This window comes from Thunnus thynnus, chromosome 21 (genome assembly GCF_963924715.1).
Source record: "Thunnus thynnus chromosome 21, fThuThy2.1, whole genome shotgun sequence".
NCBI classification, from domain to species: Eukaryota; Metazoa; Chordata; class Actinopteri; order Scombriformes; family Scombridae; genus Thunnus; species Thunnus thynnus.
This window is the reverse complement of record NC_089537.1, coordinates 14255730-14277698: the sequence shown is the minus strand read 5'-3', so window position 1 is coordinate 14277698 and position 21969 is coordinate 14255730. Positions and strand designations below refer to the sequence as shown.

General features: G+C 41.9%; 1 protein-coding gene across 2 annotated transcripts in view; it reads left to right on the top strand.

Annotated features, from left to right (window-relative positions):
• stau2 (staufen double-stranded RNA binding protein 2) overlaps nt 1-21969 on the top strand; it is an 89307-nt gene that overhangs the window by 54926 nt on the left and 12412 nt on the right. For both annotated transcript variants that reach the window (XM_067577653.1, XM_067577654.1), the window contains one exon: nt 6860-6973. In XM_067577653.1, the coding sequence (XP_067433754.1) occupies nt 6860-6973 (114 nt within the window). The remainder of the gene's footprint in view (nt 1-6859; nt 6974-21969) is intronic.

Genomic DNA, 21969 nt, shown 5'->3' with positions numbered 1-21969 from the left:
TTTTGATTGTGGGAATAAAACTCTGCATAAAGCAGAATCTGATAGATTAGTTAGTACTGTTGCGGTGCATATAAAGTGCGATGCCTGCACTTGCCACCACGGGATCGCTCCCATGTGTGATATAAAAAGTTAAAAAGTATTTACACATTCATACGGGTCAGATCTTAACGCATTGTGACACAGGATATTGCAACATTTTAGCAAATGTTAATTTCCTCTCACATATGGCAATCAGAGATCAGCATACTGTGCTATAAAATTCCCAGGACATGTCTGAAAGGGCTGTATGGTATCTACTATATCTATCAGTTCTGTCCACCTGCTAAAGCCGTACGCAATTACACAGCAGAGATAGCTATCAGCTGAGTTATGTTATCTAGCCATGACTGGCTTAACTTGGCAGATGGATTTAGAGAAGAGGGGAGGGCCTGTGGTCTTTGCTGTGCTGGAATCAGAACTTCAATGTTGGAAATCCCATGTTAATAAAAACACTATCCTTGGCGGGTGGCTGGTGTTGATATCCATTCAGTTCGGTTCCCAGGATTTCTCACACTTTCACGTTGTTTGTTCTTCTCTCCCTCTGCTTCCTTCTTTGGCTGTGTAGAAAAAACCACTTCAAATAGTGCCGACTACACCTTGTACCCTGCCTGGCAGTTTCTACCCTCTCTTTTTTTTTTTCTTCTCGCTCTCCTTTTTTTTTTTCCACCTTCTTCTTCTTTTTCCTCCTCCTTTCCTCATCTTCATTGCTGACTCTCATCTCTCTGTATCAACATCAAACGCCTGATCTGGTCCAAGCGTTCAAAGACTCTAACAGTTTGTTTCCAACCTTCTTGTCATCGTCTCATTTCTCTACTCTCTGTTTACTCTGGGATTTGCAATAGAAAATACATTTTGGGGAGGCTAATCCCACCACGTTTGATTTTTGCGGCAGCATGATGGCTTCCAGCTGCGCTCTGCGGCATATTTGTGTGAATAGCGATCTTCGAAAACAAGTTTTGTCGGTGGTATAAATCAGACTGTTAATGCTGTGCTGGCTCGGCGCACAGTCTCTCTGCTTACATGGTGGCCCTCTGTGTGCGTGTCGGTGCGTATGCCTGCAACTGTGTCTGTTTGGCAAAACTGAGTGATGATGTTTTTACACCACAATCAAGCCCATTTGCAAACCTTTAAATCAAATACCCTCAAGTGCCAGAACAACATATTGCAAATTTGAATATGCAGCATAATCTTTCTTTTTTTTTTTTTTTGCTTGCTTGCTTTTGTTCTTTGTATTTTGATATTATTGATCATATTTCATGTAATTCTCAATGCTAGGCAGAGATAGCAGTTGTGTGCCAGCACAATCCCAGCATGGGGAGATGGAGGGTGTGTTAACCTGGCACTTTGTTTGGAATCCAAACAGTTCTCTTCATTATCTGCACACTAGCCGCTGTTGTAAGAAACACTCTGGTCTGCATTCTTCCACCAGTTTAAACTCTTTCTCTACTGAATGAGCTCTTTCACAAACTGCAAACAGAGTCCCGAGTGTTTTGATGATAATTTAATGATGGATAATAACATAATGAAAAAGCCCTTTTGTGGGGTTTTCTGTGCCCAAATCTCTCTGGACATGGTGCTGAAGCTAAAACAAAGATGTCCAGAAAACAAGACAAGGTTTGATAGTAATGTTTAATCTTGAATGTTTCTCCTTAAGAAAGCAAACATTGCACTAAAACCAGATTTTGTTTTTCTACTACTGCAAAGTCATGGGCGAGCAGTGTACTTTTTTTTGATTTGCTTTGGTGTTAAGGTGCTGGTAGACTCTGGGAAGTCAGCGCACACTACAAAGAAATCGTCCCGCACATAACTTCCCGTAAAACCCCTAATTGTTGATTTTACACTTTTCGTTTTTGTACAGATTAAACAAACAAGATATGCGTTCATGAGTGAGCTTTAGCGGTGCTGGGAGGCAGAATATTTTACCTTTTGGACAGAGCCACACTAGCAGTCCCCCCCCCCCCACTTCCAGTCTTTATGCTAAGCTAAGCTAATGGCCTGCTGGCTCCAAGTTTCATTTGTATAGATATGAGAGTGGTATCAATCTTCTCATCTAAATCTCAGCAAGAAGGAGGTGGAACGGTTTAAAATATTGAACCGTTCCTTTAAAAAAGAGAGTTCCTTTTCCACTGATGAGGCACATTGCAGTACTCTACACAGAGTCATAGTCATAGTCAAGTCATATAGCTGAATCATCAGCTTTGTAACAATGTCAGCATTTAAATATTTTTGTCTCCAAAAGTTATATTTTAATTTGATTGTATTACACTATACAGGCGTGTCTGTTTTTCCGGTCACTCAGGTTATTTCCCAACATGTATTTCTCTGAGAAATCTATTTGTGAAGCTCTCAATAATGATCTGACTTCAATAGAACTTGGGACTCACTTTGTTTCATCGTCTTGTGACTTCTCTCCGTGAGTCGAGCAAAGTGCACTCAAAAGTTTGTAGAGTAGCGGCTTTTGTTTGCCCCCATCCTCCTGCCATTCAGAGGAGTGAAAGGTATATCAACAGTGCGCTTAAAACACTCTTGACCCCAGAGGTCTCCACTGAAGTGGCTCGGCATGGACCTCTAATTGCTTCTCACCAACAATGACAGCGTTCCTCAGCTGAGAGGTCTTGTTTATTATAGTAAAGTCGAAGTTATTTCCGTGCTTTTTGACTCTCCACAGTTTGCACTCTTGCTTATTCTGGAATCAAGCTCTTTGTCCTGCAGTGCTTGTGTTCTGTGGTTTTAAGTGGAATGACATAACAACACACCTAATACGTATTTGTTTTTGCAGTTACCTTGACAGTATTGTGTAACCCAAACTTGACGATATGGACATTTGCATCTCTGTCCTTGCACGTGTATTTTCGCCTGCATTTTCATGTCTGTATAAATTGAAACCTTCATTTTGAGTTTGTGGGTCTGCGCATGCATATTTTTGCACTTAACATAAATTTTGAGCTTGTCTACATGGGTGCTATGACTGTGATTGCTTTTTTAGTTTGTGCATGTTCGTGTTTGTTCGGATGAAGAGGAGCATTTGAAGAGGAGCCATCCAGCTTTAGAAGCCAGATGTCAGAGGTCGTTCCACATTAGTGCCGCCGATCAATCGCAGGCCTTGCGTAACTCCCCTGCTTCTTTGTCTCCAAAGGAAGTGGATTAGAGGCTGTTTTCTGAGTTGGGACCTGGGATGATTAGTTAGGCCTGTTTAGAATGCATGCACTCACAGATGCATACAAACATGCACTCAAAACAGACGTGCTGGACAGGAGAATAGACTGTTTGTTTTTAAGATGCTCGTTATTTCAGTTTCCGCCAAATCATCTCAAACGAGATGTTCTTTGATGCTGACAGACCGGGCAACTTTCTTTCCTGCCTGCAAGTCAGAGTCGCTGGTAAATCCTCAAAGTAATCAGGCACTTGCGCTGTTTTATCAACAAGCCACCAAGAAAAAAAGACCTCCAGGTGATGATTGGTGACCTGCCAAATTCGCTGTTTTAGCCAGAATTTGGCTGGTGGTTGGAGTAAGTGATGTTTATTTATATAGTCGAACATCACATACAGTGTGTCAACTGGCATTATAGGCCCTCAACAGCAATGTTTCCAGATGCAGATCAAAATCTCTAACAAAGAAAAACTCCTAAGAGAAGACATTTAGCAAATAAGGATATAGGCAAATTAAAAGCAAAGGAAATTCAAAGAGTTTCCACCTTCTCTGATAGCTAGGGATGCATTATGAGTAAGAAGAGGGGTGGCGGGGTGGAGGGGGGCGGGGGAGCAATAAGAAAGAATCGAGAGAATTTGTAAGAGTTAATGGATATTCAAAAAACAATGTGATCATAATCGAACAGAAAGATTAGAATGAGTCAAATAGTTTCTGGTAAATTTCAAAGGTATTTTGTTACACAAGCTTTACCCTGTGTTAGGGACTTATGATCAAAGATGCTTTGTAATTGGTAGTTTCCATCAACTGAACATGCATGTGTGCATACATGCAGACAATAGGTAAAGTAAGGAATTATTAGAAATTTGATATAGTCGAGCATAAATCTCTTTAAAGTGGTAGAGGGAGACTGCATGTCTGTTTCCTTCAGCACCGTTGCAGGGCCTCACCCTCGGCTGGAGTCCCGACAGCTTGCAATAGATGAAGCAAGTGGAGTGCCTGCTGATCAGACAGCATGATTACACCATACATCACAGGCTCCCAACCACAGGCCTTTATACTGCCTAAATGAAGCAGCATACTGGACAATTACACACACACAAAGACACAAAGATTCATATCTGCGTCTACACACTCCCTGGAGTACAGACACACAGTTCTGTTCCTCTTCACACGCAGGTTGAATTCAGAAGATTTAAAGTTACTACAAGGAACTTTTAAGTGGTTATGGAACAGTCTCATGATGCCTCTGATGCCTCTATGACCTACATAAGCAAATGAGACCATCAGCGAAAAGATCGGCTATTTCTGTATTCTAAATGCCTGCCACTGGTTCGGATTCTAAAATCAGAGGAATGGATTTACGACACGCTTGATAACGTTAAAAAAAAAGGTACAATTGGACTTGTTGTTGGCTTCCCGATTCATTTTAAAAAAAGACGAGAGAAACAGAGAGCATGCGAGGGAGCTGAGAGCCAGAGAGAGACAGAGGCAGAGACAGCAGCGGTGGTTAAGCAAGCTAGAGAGTGAATGAAGAGAGGGAGCAGCAGTGAAGCAAGAATAAAGGAGTGAATCTGAGAAATAGAACATTTTCTGATTGTTTCACAGCAGTTATGTTCCAAAGCACAAATAAACAGACCCAAACCTCTGTACAACCCTGCGGGAAGGTGGCGCATTGCCAGATTTGGTGGTGAATACAGCCTTACATGTAACCTAAGTGTACTAAAACAAAGTTTAATTTGCTTCACCATCATCATATTGCAATTATTAATCTTACACAGCCATAAATAGACACATAAACTCATCGCTATGCATCCTGCAAACAGCTGTGTTTAACAAAGAAAAATAGTATTAAAAATAAGTAGCTTCTTTCTTTCACTTACTTCCAAAACAAATGCACATGTTAGCCAAGATCTTTATGACACAAAGCAGTGGTGCTCATGGGAAATGCAGTTTTCATTCTGGGAAAACACTACCACTTCTGTCCACAGGGGCCGCTAAAATCAACACAAAATGAAAGACCATTATAGTAACTTTAAGGAATATTTTTACACATTTCCAAGTTTCTGAAACAGGGTTCTTGTTACCAGCAATCATTTTCTTAATCCTGAGACGCCAGGAGAGGCAAAATGTATTTAGTTAAACCAAAGCCCCCTCCTCTTTTTTTGTTTCTCTCTTTTCTCTCTCCTTATGAAGCCTGGAGAATTTATTAGAGATTAACTTGTCAGAGAGGGCTTTTTCCACGGCTCACTTTACTACATTCATCATTCATACACATAACAGATAGCATTCCACAATTTATCACCGTGGGCCCATCTCCTCATCAGCAGGTGTGTGTGTATGCGCGCCAGTGTGCATCTTCTCATGTACCGTACGTAATATTGCGTGTTTATTCATCCGTCTGTGTGCACACATGTTCATATCTTCGCGTGTTTGTGTATGTTATGATGGGTCTGCGTCTTTACAGGCAGACTTCCATGTGTCTGGCTAGGCTGGAGCGCGCACACACACACACACTTTTCCACATACGATCATAACTCATTCAGAGAGAGACACACACGCCTCGCTCTGGAAGCTTTCAGTCACAGATCATATACATGTGCGTACACAGACACACAAGTTCAGCACGTATGGCCAACAAATTGTAGGCTAGATAAGCTGAAACTTTGAAACACACACTCCGACATTTTTTTGCTGATTAAAAGAAGGCAATAACTTTAAAACCTCTCAGCCAACAAAAATATACAGAGACAAAGCAACACACACATTGTATATAAATCCAACAGATACTGACATCAGCATGCTTTCACCACAGTGTTGTATAATATTAGCTGTTATGGAAATTATATATTGACCTAGATGTATGGTGTTTTAAGAAATTCCACTCACCATTACTGTGAAAGCTAGAAATAGCCTTTTTATTATGCCTGATTTATCTAAGGAGTTTGAAGTGCAGTCCATTTGTACTTCTGTCATGTTAAAAGCTACAGTCTTCCATACCTGCTAGCTTACTTTTTGCATTTGCTCATTGAAGTATTAAACCACTTTGATTCAATAATGTTCTCTTTTGTCTGTCCCTTTGTCTCTCTGCATCCGTCGGATACTTCTCCTCTAGTTATTTGTGCCATTTATTAAGATGCCTGCAGCTGTCCTGGGCATAAGTAGGCCAGGCAAACACATACAAAGACATACACATGCAAATACACACGCGTGTACAGAGTGAGAGGCAGTGAGAATTAGGGCAAACAAGCAGGCAGTATTACCAAAGCCCTTGGATCTCAGGAGCAGACTGTCCCAAAGGAGCATCATGTCATAACAGTCCTGATTGCACAGCATTTAGGAATGCCTGCAGTGTTAACCTCTCAATGATGAGGGGTCGCTAGTGATGTCATCGCTACCCACCGCCCCACCCCAACCCCCCCCCCAATCACACATACACACCCTTAAATTCATTCCCCCTCCATTGCCATCTCTGTATGTTGTGGAGTAATTGTCCACAAATGCTCTGTGGTGGCAATTAGACATGCAAGATTTACTCTCAAGGCAACCACTTCCAAAAACACAAGACTGTATCCCGCTGAAAACTGGAGATGATTCAGGTTCTCTGGTCTTTTTTGCTTTGATTGATCCTTTCCTGTATTTGCATTTGGCTAACTTTGCCCTCTCTTCCAGGTGCAGTACAGTGATGCACAGAGTGGTAAGGATTTTGTGACCTATCTGACCCTCTCCCCTGTGCAAATGACTTTCCACGGCACCGGGAGCACCCTCCAAGCCAGCCATGACCAGGTATTTGTGACTGTGTGTGTGTGTGTGTGTGTGTGGGCGTGTGGGTGTGTGGGTGTGTGTGTGTATGCAAGTGACAGGAAGGTGGGTGTCACACCTGTTGAATGCTTAGTGCTATAGAAGCAGTGCATGAGAATCAAATACTGTATATCAAAGTTTACATCAAGAAGTTAAACCGAGTCGTCTTGGCATCAGCTGATAAGCAGCACTTATTTGTAAGTCACATGATAGATCAGCAATATATTTAAAGGCTGTTGAATGAAGCTGGTTAAAAACGCTTCATACAGTTTTAGGTTAATGTATCCTAAAGCTGTATTTTTTCATTAATTTTTTTTTCTACCTAAAAAAAAATAACATAAAAATTGTATACTTCAACAATAAACTTTATTATTAAAGATGTCACTAAGATAATAATACATTTGAATTGAATTTTAAATTGTGAAGAAATAAACACACAATCCTAAATTAAAGACACATTCAGAAAAGTTAGATATACAGTATCAGTCAAATGTTTGGACACACTTTCTCATTCAGGTGAATGGGAAGGTGTGTCCAAACATTTGACTGGTACTGTACATAAAAATGCTTCCAATAAACCATTTATTGCTACATTTAACTGCTTTACGATTTCCTTTAGCATATCTACCGACATACACACACATGCCATTATATCTGTGATAACCTGCAAATGGAAATAATATTGGTCAGCCTCTACCCTTTAGGTTCTGCTTACCCTGCTTCAGTGAAGTGAAGCCTATAGTATATGTAGTGTTAGTACAGTATATGGACCATACTGTGAGCAGACTTTGGCAGGGGTCTGATCCTTTAATTAAGAAAGAAGCCTTGGCTCTGTGGCTTTATTATTAATCACTAGGGCATCAAAACCACCTGTGATAATAATCGCTCACTGCATTTCTTTCTGACATGCCTCCCACACACCTGCCAGTCTTCCACGATTTTCAATCCATCAAAGTAATCGCCATCCTGTAATCTAATGGAGTATCTTCACAACTTGTGGCGTACCCTTTTTTTCCTCTCGCTCCCTCCCTCTCTAGTTTTCTCACTCACTCTCTCGCTTACTCTCCGTATTCAGAAGGAGGCTCTTTGTCTTGTGTTGCCCAAGCAGAAAACCAGTTGCTTACATTCTATCATCTAAACATAGGACGCCCCTTTGTTCAGCAGTCTTCAAAGCTTTTAATAAAGGGCCGGCGCGGCCCTGAATGGGACAGCTGACAGGGGGCTAGTGCCGCCACCGCTAACTGAGAGCCAAGCCAATATAGGCCAGGCAGGTCTGCGTCCTCAGGACCTGTTGTTGCCAGGAGCATTGGGGCATGACCGACTGTTAGAGAAGGCCTTTCTTTTCCCTCTTCTCAGTACAGTGAGGAGTGTGACCACAAAGGGAGCATGTAACAATAAGGGGTCACCATCAGCAGCCCCCCAAACTCCGACACTTGAACAAAGTAGGCCTGAAGGCGTCATACACTAGGTTGAGTTTACCATGATGGTGATGCATGCTGCTGTGAGGATGGGGCGGTTGTTGACATACTAATAAGGTCCTACCTGTAAGTGAGTAGAATAGGTTCCTGCCCTGCTGAACCTCAGGCATCCTGTTGTACATATTTGGATCGTCATGTCTTTAAGTTGCCAATTAATAGCTCAGTAGAGTTCCACGTGTTTCCAGTGCCACATGTTGGCCTTGATGCACACACACTCACTTTTATCTATGTAATTAGACATTGTAAATCTGACGGAACAGGGGATCTCCTAGCAAAGAAGAGATAAACCTTTTCCTGGAGACCGTCTCTGCCACACATACACACACACACACACACACACACACACACACACACACACACATACACACACATACACACAACTGATACAGTAACGCGTGGTGGCTCCAGTCCATTTCATTATACATCTCTCTGGGAATTTCCTGCTATGTTATCTGCGCGCTCATGGAGGTTTATGTCAGATAGACAAGAGCGATTGATAAAGATCAACAGGCAAAGGAAGTCCTCTCCACACCTCACTGCCCGTGATGTATGAAGGAAAAATGTGTAGGATGTGGACTCCAGTTATGGATGAGCGGCTGAGGAAATTACCGCACCTTCTTCGGGCAAGACAGCACCGGATGGAACGTAAGCAAGAAGTGGGTTAATTAATTCCGATTGGAAACGTTCTTTTATCAGTTTGATTTACAGCTTTGTGACTTTGTTTCACAAAAAAAGCAATTGTTGCTCATGCCTACATTGATTAGAGTGTTAAGATGCGTTTCTGATTATTCAATTAATTTCATTGTGTATTTTGGTGGCATTTCAGACTTAATATTTAAAGGATGAGAGCTATAAAAGAGTTAGCATCAAAGCATGTTAAATCAGAAAGAGAGACATCAGCTACTGATTACCACACTTAATTAGCCTCCATCAAATGGCTGTTAAACGATTCCTTGAGGAGTACATGGTCACAAAACCTTTTACAGATGAAAAATGTAATCTCATCAGTTAATCAGCCAAATGTAGATAAGCAGCAGTAGTAATAGTGGTAGCAATGCTTACTATAAATAATGCTTAAAGGGACAAAACTTTGTTGTTTTTGGTTGAAGACTCCCACCACTATGTACTCCTCCTACTTTCTTTGCCCCTGGTGCACTAGGTCATGCTCCCAAAGAGCTTAGATGTACAGTAAATGTGGGCTTTTGGGAGGATTGTATCTTTAACATACTGAAAGAGACGTGAATTGTGAAAGATAATTACCTGTAAAAGGTGCAGAGTTAGTAAAAATGTTTGTACAGCCTGCTGTTGGACAGTAAACCTTCATGATCGAAAGCAGCGGTGTTGTCAGTGTAATTTTAACAACGGTCTGCTCTTTATCAACAAGTGCACACACACACACACACACACATAAACACACACCGCTGTGCTTAGGTGCCATAATCCTTGGCCTTGTGCAGACATTCCCGGAGGGCCTGTATGTGTGAGAGATATACAGCTGAGTGCTCTTTCTGACCTTATGTGCCATCCACTCTGTGCCATCTGCCAAACACATGTGAGCCCATAGGCTGCTACGCTAGCTGAGGCTCGCCTCGAGCCGAAGATGTTTGTCAACATGTCCTCCATTTTGGCTCTCAATGATTATTTTTTTTGATAGTTTCAGCCTTAGGTTACAGGATGTTTAATTAATATCTTGAGCCACATAAATGAGAAGGAGAAAAAAACTGCACTTGTTGACAGCTTTTTGACTGAACAGAAGTGTTGTACAAACAGTGTTTAACCCTGGCCTCTTGTTCTCAGTTACCATACTCAGCTGCAGGATTATTTTTAGGTGGCCTCTTGTTTAAAGCGCAGTTGAACTTACAACCACGAGTTACTCCGTGAAAACAAACTTCCAGCCTTTGAGTCTGCTCAAACACTCTCAAGGTCATATCAATTTTGTTCAGCTAAAGCCACTCACTCACTTGATATCAAAGCCAAATTAAAGGCCACGGCATAGGGATATATTTAGACATCTTTTTCAACAGGACTACATGCTTTTTTAGAGAGGCCGATTTCTGTGTTTGTTCTCCAGAGCTGAAGTAACTCTTTGGCAGTCCCTCTGTGGCGGCAGTAGGACACCAGGGGGGCCAAGACCCACTGAGCTGCATTTGAGGTGTCGCTGGTCCAACATGAGCGGGCCGCAATCGAAGATGACAGGGTGACTGTTGTCTGCCACCAGACTCTGTGTGTGTATTTGTGTGTGTGTGTGTGTATGTGTGTATGTGTGTGTGGGTGGGTGGGTGGGGGGGCGAGGGGGTGAAGGGGGTTAGTTTGCGTGCAGTAATGTCCTCAGCTGAGCCACCCCGGTCCCAGGGGCCCTGTCTGCCAGATTGTCAGCTGTGGCTGCTTGGGTTTCCTGCAGCAAGAGCACATTTTAGCTGATTTGATATGACATGTTGAACATAGTGAATCAGGATTAAAATGTGTTGTAGACGTGTTTTCAGGTAATGAGGTCCGCTTTTTTGGATTGATTTTTGTCCCGTTTTTTTTTTTTTTTTTTTTGTGAAGTTTGCCAGTTTTCCTCAGTCTCCCAGGAAATGTTGTTTTTCTCTCGTCGCTTTGTAGTTTGTCATCTAGCTAAGTAAAGGTTAAGTCTTCCGCAGCCCGTTTATGAACAGACCTTATTCATTGACATAGTACTATGACTCCCCTTGTGAGAAGGCCTTTCACTAAGCTTACATCGCCTTAACACAACACCATTTGGTCACATGCTTGCTCTCTTGACTGCCTCTTTTATCTTACGCCAGTTTCACAAACACATACAGATCTCATGCCATCAGGTTATCCAAAACTCCCTACACAAACAAAACACTGGACAGTTCTGCTGAAATTAATTGGGCATCTGACCTTGTCCCTTGTAAGCAGATTTTTGCTGCAAGCAGAGCTTGCAATGAGGAAACAAAGGATGAAGGGACAAGGCTATAGGGGCAGTGATAATGAGGGTCAGTGGTGAGGATGTTGCACACATTCCTGCTTTCATTCATCTGTTTAGGGATGTGTTGAAGATGGGTCAAATGAGGGGAGAAAAAAAAAAGAGTGACAGTTGGAGAAGGTGGTGGCAGCGAACTGATTCATGGCGTGGTGACTGCTGGGATGGTCTTCAGAGATCCCCCGTGGAGCTCAGGAGAACAGCAGGAGAGGGAGCTGGAGAGGGGTGGAGGTTGCACGGGGCTTGTGTTTGAAGTCCTCCTTCCCGACTGGAGCGCAGACATTACCCCAGGCTGGGCTCCTCTCAGGGGGTCCCGCTGGAGTGTTACCCAACCAGGCAGGCAGCTGTCGGACACCCTCTCCTCCCTGCTTATCTGTCTTGTCTGTCTCCTCTTTATGTGCTAGTGTTGTGTAACCAAACACAGCACCTGGAGGTATCCTAAATCACTGTGTGTGTGGAGGGAGTGGGGCCTAATCTGCATCAAGGTTTTGAATGAGTGTGAAGCAGACATTTCTAGACTTCTGACTACATTGATGACCTTCTGCCGGTGTTGTTTGAACGTGCTGACCTGGCGGGGAGCTTTCAGTCAGTCATTTAAGGACATTGTAGCTGAGAAATCTGATGAAACCCTCTTGACAGGATTTAAATGTTGAGAGTTGTGACCAGTGTCCCTCTGACAATGTGGCAAGCAATGACACTGACAATACTAAAATGCCAAAAACATTCAATCACAGACTCTTATGTGGAAGGCGGTTGCTGTTATGCAGTAATTGTCAAGTTAGCAGAATTATATTCTCTGTAGGCAAATGATCTCAAAATATAGGAGGAGTGGGGAGTGGGAAAGCAAGCATTATACAAGTAATTAAGACAAAAATGGTGAGTGTTTTTGCTATTTTGTTTTCCCTTGAACCTGATGTTGACACATTGAAGGGTTGGGTTAAATGCAACATGCCAAAAGCTTGAAAAATAGATAAAAAATATTTGGCTAGTTTCATGTCACAGCTGAGCGTAACGATGATTCAAATTTTTGGCCCGCAGAAGCGTTCATCTGTGGCTTCTATGAGTTTTGTCAGGCCAAAGACTCCATTGCAACACTGCAAGAGGTCATAAAAGAAAATGCAAGTACTGTTATGACCGAGAGTACATACAAGGGTGACCACTCTCGTTTTGACTAGGCAAGGCACAGTGTACGTGATGAAACAAGTGTACTTGGTGTGGAAGAGCTTTCTGTTAAATCCTGTGCATTCTGGAGCAAAGTAAAGTTTTGCAAGCTTGAACTGTACACAAAAAGGTTCATAGAGTTGGGGAATCACTATTACTGGGTTGAACAGGTGAAGGGGTGACATGAATGTGGGATATCAAGTATGATGCAGATTATAAACTGCTGAATGTTGGCCAAAGCATTGGCTTTGAGATGAACTTTAATCTATTTTTAATATCTATGCTGTTTGAACTCAAATTAAGGTTGAATTTTTTCCTTATTAACTCTGAATAGTGGCATGAGCTGTGCTTGTGAGATTTCATTGCAGATATTTCTTTTTTTTTTTTTTTTTGCATTTACAAGATCGATACAGAGATTGATAAACCTAATTCCTTGGTTAAGTTTGAGATCTAATACAGGACAACTACTATAGACAGTATACTCACCACTATAAATGTTTAGAGCTCACCTGCATCATCAACTCAGAGTAACAGTGTGAATAACATTAGGCTTACCTGCTAAGTTTTGCACAATTTCTTAGAGATGCTACATTACCAAGAGATGTTAACTGTAAAAAGTTGAGACCTTTTATTAATATAAGCTGGGTGGAAAGAAAATGTGGCTGTGAGGGGCCTTTGGCAGGGTAGAAAATTCTTGTTTGAGCTGAGAAAATGCATCAATGCTCTCGCCGTTTCATCAAAGGAAATGGAAGTATTATGAGGGCTTGTCGGAGTAACAGTTTTAATGACATTCTTGAAAGTGGTCAGAACTATGAAAATCATATTGATCATATTAGTGATCTTAGTGGTACAGATGAAAGTTATGGCAGAAGAATAACTTATTTTTATTTTATTGTGTGCAGAGGAAAAATATGTACTGGCGGATATGTTGATTTCACTCAACACAGGCCGGTGTGGTCTGAAACTGATGCTGTAAGATAGGTGACAGTAAGGCACATGGAACTCATCACATCACTGCTGCACATATAAAAATGTGTTCTGATGTGCAAACTTGCATTTTTGCTCTAAAATAAATCATTGGCAGTTTGTGTGTGTTTTTATTTAAGTATTTTAAGTAAAATCAATTTAATATGAAGATGATCCCAGACTATGATCCATGGTCCTGAATACAGTTAATTGAATATATAAGAAGACATGATCAGACTTTGCAGCAGGAAGCACATGCGTGCACAGCTCTCATTCTTCACTATAATTAGCTCACATCATACAGAACCAGAGGGGGAACAGTGAAAGAGACCTCCCCTGCTTCCCCTCAACACCACCTTTCAAAGGAGCTAGTACCTCGCCTCCCTCCCAAACACCACCTCACCCAGGACTCCCACCGTAGACCTAACCGACCCCTACTGCTCCCCCACCCTGTTCCCGCCCCGGAGAGAAGACAAAGTAAAGCATCCACGGTACGATCCATCACTCCCACCTGTCTTCCCGCATGCCCTCCTCAGGAAACACCTTTCAGACCAGGAGATTAGAGTGTGACGGGAGAGGAGAGGAGCAGTGAAAGAATGATGGAGGAGGTGGAGGGAGAGGGGGTAAACGATTCAGAGAGGTAGAGAGAGAGAGAGAGAGAGAGAGAGGAAAAGGGGGGAGAGACGGGGGCACCGGAGAAGAGGAGCTGGAGAGAAATTGATTGAGTGGGGATGCGAGAGATTGATGGAGACAGGGAATGAGAAAATTGGGGATACAAGCGACTGTCTTTTTTTCTTTGCACACCAGAGGAAGCAGTGGCCAGTGGGGGGAGAATAAACATGAACTTGCCCATTAGGGGACTCATTGATAGCTCCAAGTGGCCCCTTGGAACATTAGCATGTCTATTAAGAGTTGACATGGTGTGGAACTGAACATACACGCACACACACACAAACACATATGGTTACACACATGCAAACACTTAAGTAGAATGGAGCCAGATTGACTTTGAAACGTATGAAAGATGAGCAACAAACTCACATTGTTCACATAGTTCACACTTTATGCAGCCTAAGATGGAAAATGGTGAAAAGTCCAAAAATGAAATTCTATGGTGTGGCTGGCATTGTATCAACAAATAATGAGAAATACCTCTTGTATTATCAGTGTCCAAAACTGCCCCAAAAACCATGAGTTATGTGTTATAATGCCTCTTTTGTCTGATCAACAGTTAAAAAGATGTCAGGAAAAAAGGCGACAGTCCATAATTAAAAAAACAGCAAAAAAAATCAGCTCATGTATTGGTTTTTCAGATTCATTTATTCTCAGTCAATGGGCTCTTTTAGTTGAATTTCAATGGGCTGAGCCATTGATTGTGAAAACCAATCTGTTTTTTATCTACGGAGTGCAGCCTTTTTCCTGACTTTGTTCTGGAGAACATAGACTGTTCTTTTTTTAAAGGCAGAGCACCTGACTGAATTTCCATGCAGGAAAAGCTCATCTGTTTCCTCTTACAAAGTTAAAAAGATAGATAAGATATTCAACTTACAATCATATAAAAAAGGGAAAAACAATCAAATCCTCATTTTTAAAAATCTGTAACTAGCAAATATTTGGTATTTTGAATTGATTACCTAGACAACTGCCTAGCAAAATTCATTGAGAGATTATATTTACCTTTAATAGTATAGGATAGATAGGATAGTATAGGTTTTGAGATAACCACAGGCTTTGAATTTTCTGCTTCTATCAGTACAACAGAGATGAATAGAGGTTTGTCTGTAGTGCTTAAAGCAATGAAAAACTACAAAATATTTAACAGTGACATCTCCTTCTCTCTAAAACAAACCCCCCATTAATGAAGATAACACACAAAACATGTTGTCAAGAGCTTTCATAGGGACTGTTTTGTTTGGTAGAAAGTATGAAAGTCAGATGAAAACAGTACATACTGTGTGTAAAGAGTGAGAAAATTTAAGTGAATCGACCCTTTAACACCGTGTAACAAAGCAGCCGAACTTGGGTCATGTTGCATGAGCAGTATGAATTAACACTGACATAAACCTCCTGTGCAGCGCTGTGAAGACATTACCTCAAAACTGGTTTGCATGTGACTCATGTCATCAAGACTTGAATGAACACAGAAACAATCTGTTACAAAATAGTGTTTTTGCAAAAACTAAACTGCTTACTAGAGTCATGCTGTGCAGTCTACAGTACATTCTGTTGCCTTGGCAGTGATGCATCTAAGAAAAATAACCCATTTATGAGGGATGATTAAGCAGGCCTCTCTCACTATTTACCCACAAGTGCTGGCTAACCAGATGATAACAGATGATAACTTCTGTTCTGCCCTTATGAAAACAAAACTGAAATGCTTGTGTCTGAGCTCCAGGCTGTTGGCATGTGTTTGTAAAGTATGTGCTAGGAAAGTAACTTGACCCGTCTTAGTTGTCAGAGATGTGTAAAATTGTCAGACACTTAAATATATGGTGAGCATGAGTGCTATTTCACTGACAGATAGTGTTACCCTACCTGCCAGTTTAGATTAAATTCCATAATGTGGAATTTCTCTGACAGCTGAATTGTTGATGTGATACATTCAGAGAGCTGAAAACATTGAAGCCTTGTCCACAAGTGATGGTAAATGGGTTTTTTTTATTACTAGTAGTAGTATAAGTAGTATTTTAGTACTTGTAGTAGTGTTATCATTGTGATTAGATATTATTGTTAAGCATTTGGGGAAGAAAGTGAGTAGGAAGTGTTTTTTAATTCGCGGATTATATCTGTTTTTATGTGGATACAAATTAATTGTTTTCCCTCCCTGTTGGTTTCATACCTGTCAGACCAGTGTGATTGCTTTAAGGCAACAAATGTGTTAGATTCATTATCACCTCCGTGCTAAGAGGAGCAAGATGTTTTAGCAGTGGCCTTGCAGCCTTCACTGCCGTTAGGCTGTGTGTGTGATTTCCCACACACACAAATTTGGCACAGCTAAAGGTCTAAACCAATCACACCTCCCTTTACTCATCACCCCCATGGGAGGCATAAGCAAGCCAGGCAAGCTAATTCGCTACCTACCGCTCTTTGAGGCGTCTTTGGCTCATTAACGTAATGTCATTTGATACTGAGTGATAGTTCGCCTCGCTGAAAAGGTCCCCAAGATAAGGGCCAGGTATTTAATCTTTTCCTCTGCTTTGCCATCTCCTTGTGACAACGTGTGAGATGTGTCACCTGTGGAGAAAACACCTTTTCTAACACCAACACGGTTAGGTTTTCACTCTCCAAAGGTTAACATTTCTCCTTTGTTTCATAATCAGCATTATGCAAACTGTTTTATTGTCTCCTATTGTATGTAGTTGTCCCAATATACAAACCGCATTGCAGCAGAGGGATATTAAGGAGATATTTTGAAATGCTCAGCCTCTGCTTCAAAGACATGAAAGTGAGCATGAATGAATATTTTCTTTATTTGCCCTCATGAAAGAATCAGCTTTACACAAAGTTGTTAAGGCGATGTGTTTAAGGACACTTTCATTTGGTTTGGACCAAGGAAAAATGTTATACAACGTTGCTTTTTATTTCTGGTGCGGTTTGCGTTCACACTGGCTTTTTATAAACGCACCAAGAGCTGTAAACATGAAGTTATACAGACTGACAGGTAATTCATTGAGTGGACAGTTTTGGCGACTGTCATGCTGCATCATCAGCGCCACATGGACCCTTGTGGGGAAATCAAATTGTGGTGACAGACAGAATGTCATGCTGCACTTAAATGCCTCTTATGTGTTCATTTACATTCTTTGGTGTCACAAAGAGTTCACAAAGAAATAAGAGATTATTAGTATCATCAGAGAATATCCCTGTAATCACGTGCTGATACGCAGGTACATGTTACTGTGGTTATCAAATGATTGGCACACATGGCTTATACAGCTTATTATAAGATCACTTCCTGAACAGTTTACAATCAGCAGATGGGTTTATTAGTTGCTTAGCTTTTGAAATAATGCTAATCACATAGCCACTATAATAAAATCCTGTGGTTGGTCTGTTTGATTTCAGATCTGAAACAAACCGCACCAGAATCCATTTGGAGACCCTGGTTTTCAGGTGGTCTCAATCTGGTAGTTTAGCCCATATCCGGAGTTCTTGACAGTTTTTCCACCAGCCCAAACGAACCAAACTAAACAGAAGGCACTAGAATTCATTTTAACCAAATCCACAGGTTAGATGTGAAAGCACCATAAAGGCTGGCTAAACTCCTGTTCCACTGCTTCCTAGTCCCCCCAATCTAGTACACGGACAAAACATAAGACCACAAAGCAACACTGACGCTGTTAGTTACGTCCCACGCTTGGAGAGTTGCACAATGCATTGAACATCTATGGTGTAACCACTGTATCACAACACTCCATGGAAAAGCTCTGAATGTAAAAAAAAGCCCTTTAACTTGATATGTGACACACATCTTGTGGTTAAGAGCTTCTAAGAATTAATCATCATAAAGTGCTCCAAAAGCAAATCACACACTGACAGTAATTGCAGGCACACACGTTTACCTCACAGGCATAAATACAACCACACATATACATAGAACAACAATCGCACATTTTACACAATGGCCTGTATTGTTGCTTGTAATTATCCTCTTTTGTTGCTTTCCTGACTTAATGAAATCGGATCTCCCAGATGCTTAGATGTTATTTGTTTGTAAAAGTTGTTTTTGATTTCCATTATACACAATATGATCACAGTATGTCTTTCTGAAATTATAGGCTATCACTCAAATTTCACCGACAGGTCCACAGACATACAAGACATGGCTCCTCCTGCCTGGAAATGTGCCTCGTAGGATATAAAACAGATTTTTTTTGGGGAGGGGTCAAAAAGATGAGTCCTTCTGTCTGCAGTCATGAATCGGGCCCTAAATTACCCTTATTGTTCAGCAGCAGGTAACGACGCTTCCAGTGGTGGGAGTCAGGTCGTGAATGTCCCATGTTAGGATCAGTGCTTTGTGGCTGCGTACTGAGTTATGGAGATGAGCGTAGCGACTGGGGAATGTTTTTCTGTCTGTCTGAGCCCCCCCCCCCCCTCCCTCCCTGCTCCCAGCCTCCCCCCCCCCAGCACCACCTTCCTCTCATCTGGATGTTAACGCATTCTCAGGCCTCAAACAGCAGACATTTTGAAACACTCAAAACAACAGCCACATTGGGGGTTAACACCAGTTACGACCGAGGTGTCACACACTCCTGCGGTTTAAGTAAACACTGTGTGTGTGTGTGTGTGTGTGTGTGTGTGTGTGTGTGTCTGCCTGCCTACCTGACTCATAACAGTATCTTCATGGATCTTCTGAATCTCCTCTATAAATAAAGTCACAAGTGACACCTTGTGTTCTGTTTCACATGCAAATTCAGCCCAACTCTTTGCATTTAAAGGAGATAAGGGCAGATTAAGCAAACCGCACTGTCACTACCTAAATGTGAGAGGAAGAAATCACAGTGATGAGTGAAACAGGAGATGCATAGCCTTTTTTTTTTTCTTTTTCTTTTTTTTTTTTTTGAAAAAGGAGATCCACTGTCCTTTTGCATGTCTTAGCTAGCTGCACAACTAGCAGTCTTGCTCAGTCCTGTTGAATATGACAGCTATCACAGGCTTGGAGGCTTGCAGTGATTTAGCAACCATTCATTCTGAATTTGATCCACTGAAATGATAAATGATACTAGTCCCAGGTGCACAGTGTGAGTTTTAAATTGTATTTCGACTTCTCGTAACAAAAAAGTAATTTATTTAGGTGTCCCCCAAGGTTTTGTGTAAGGGTCCCTGATATTTTTCTTTTGCTACTCTTTGTCTTTTAAAAAATATATTGATTGCAGAGAAATATATTGTTTCCTTTTCATTTATGCCTCAAGAGTGTCTTTATGCATCGCTGTTTTGATGATGTGCTATCTGCTCCATCCAGATGATGGTGTAGGGAGACTATATATGTAACAACAAAACCTGTAGTCATCTGGCTTTGTTATGAATGCATAGACTCAAGCAAACCACAGAATGTCATTATCTCAACGATCACTTATACTTCTATAGAAGGCAAACCTCAATTTGCCATGGAGAGAGGGGAATTATGGTTTGATTGCACTTCTATAGATGCACCGTCAACTGCACACATGCAACAGATGAAGGCTTTTTTTTTTTTCTGCGCTACATTCACATAAGCCCACTAGCAAACATTGTTGTAGAGTGATGCCATAATGACTTTCCCAAAATGATGTGATTTATTGTACATGCTTTCAATTGAGAGGTCTAATGCAGCATAGTTACTAAATAAACATTTGTTGTAGAGGCCCCCTTTTCCTCCGGGACATTGTCTCTATTCCTAATCTCCCTCTACTTCTCTCTAACTAAAACTCATTCTCTTTTCTTTCACTCTCTGTTTCTCTGTCTGTCTTTCCCTCTTTGAGTATCCCGCTCCCCCCCCCACCCACACACACACACACACACACACACACACACATATCTCCCTTGTGCCCAGTGAGTAAACGTGGAACCGTGTGAGCCTTCAGGAGGACTTTGAAATGAGACATGGCTGGGACATCAGAGGACTCTGCCACTCTCAATGAAGCCTGTTTGATTTATAAGAGAGCAGGGTGTGTGGGGGGGGGGAGGGGGGTTGTTTCCAGAGGCACACAAGGCCACAAGGTCCTCCATTAGTACCCTGACCCCTGTTTCATGGGACCAACCACTGCATAGGAGGAGAGGGAGGAGAAGAATGGAGGGATGGATGGATGGTGGACATGGGGGGCTTATGTGTATGTCGGGGGGGTCTTTCTTTTATAACATAGAAAGTCTGCTATTTACATTTTCACCGCAGAGAAGGCAGCAGAAATGAGAAACCCAAGCTCGGATCATTTGTCAGCGGCCTGCGGTGTCCTGACTTAAACGTCTGCTGCTTGTACCTGATCCCTCGCTCAGGCTTGCCCCTGCTCCCTCTTTTTACGATTCTCCTCACAGTTTTACTGTCCGCAATCTAATTAGCTGTGTCTTAATCACGTGTTAAAGCACAGCGCCTTCCTGGTGTTTACTGTCTGTTTGCCATGCTGTAAAAATGTGTGAGGTGGCTCGTAAAAAGCTTGCCCACCGAGGATTAAGTACTTGCTCCTTTTTGTGGATAAAATCACCGCATCACTGACAAATAATGGGTTATAGCCTCTGAACTTTGTTATTCCAGAAAAAGTGTAATGCCAGTGTACTTGAGTGTAGAAAGGGTTTAACATTGCTGCATCTATTAAACCTTTTAAACACTTCAGGGAAGGCTAGTTATTTCTGAGAAAACTGGAAGTGAGATATGCTGATCCAGTCATTTAATTGGTCTAGTCCATGACACTTTTGGGAAATACGATATTTTAAAAGTATTTTATCTGGCCGAAATTGTGGCATACAAGACTTATTTAATTGCCTTTATATCCAGCTTTAGAGAGGATCATATCATGCTGTTTTTATTCTGCATGTGAGGCCCACCACTCCTACGTCAGTCTGTGTTTGCTCGTCACGTCAGCCACTCTGCGCCTGGTCTTGGCTCACATCAGTGTTTGCAGACTGAATCCATAACACGGCTTTGTTCCTGTTGAGATTTGTTCCTCTTGTTTATGAACACTTTGTGGCAGGCCTGCTTGCTTTAAACCAACACGGTAATGGCATTATGCTAACATTTTAAGAAAGACATATGTTTTCAGTGTGCATTACATTACATTTTTCCCCATCGCGATCCATCTTTGGCTAGTTAGTGTGGCCCCTGGACCTATTCATCAGAAACCAGCCTGGTTGGAGGAGGTTTACCCAGCAAGGCCTGCCTCTTGATATAAGCATATTGGAATTTATTGTTTTCAGTAAACATGCCTTATATATAATCTGTGTCTGCAGTACACACTGCCAGTTGCCATAGGAACATAGTAGGGTTTACATAACACTTCAGGGGCTCCCTCAGGCATGATGGGTCTCAATCGACCCCTGTCACACAGTGAGTTGCAGACCCACTCAGTATTTCTTGGGATTTAGGTATAAGACGAAACGTCCATCCACATCTTATAGGCCCAGCGAGCATGCTGGGTAATGAGAAACAGTCACAGGCCTTGCGGGGATCCATGGCAAATTATAAAACACTGCAACAGGTTTTACAGGCGTGTCCCTTGTGTGTATGAGGTGATTAAAAGTTAACGCAGAAAGGAGCTGAGGGAGCTACAGGGAGGAAGAGACAAGAGGAAGAAGGTGTAAAACGCCGTCTGACTGCGTGTCCTCTCTTGTTACCGGATGTGATGGTCCGCCAGACATCAACTCTCTCATACACACTGCTGTCTCTGGCATGAAAATGTAAGGGGCTTTGTGATGGAGGGTTGCGGATTATTGCATGC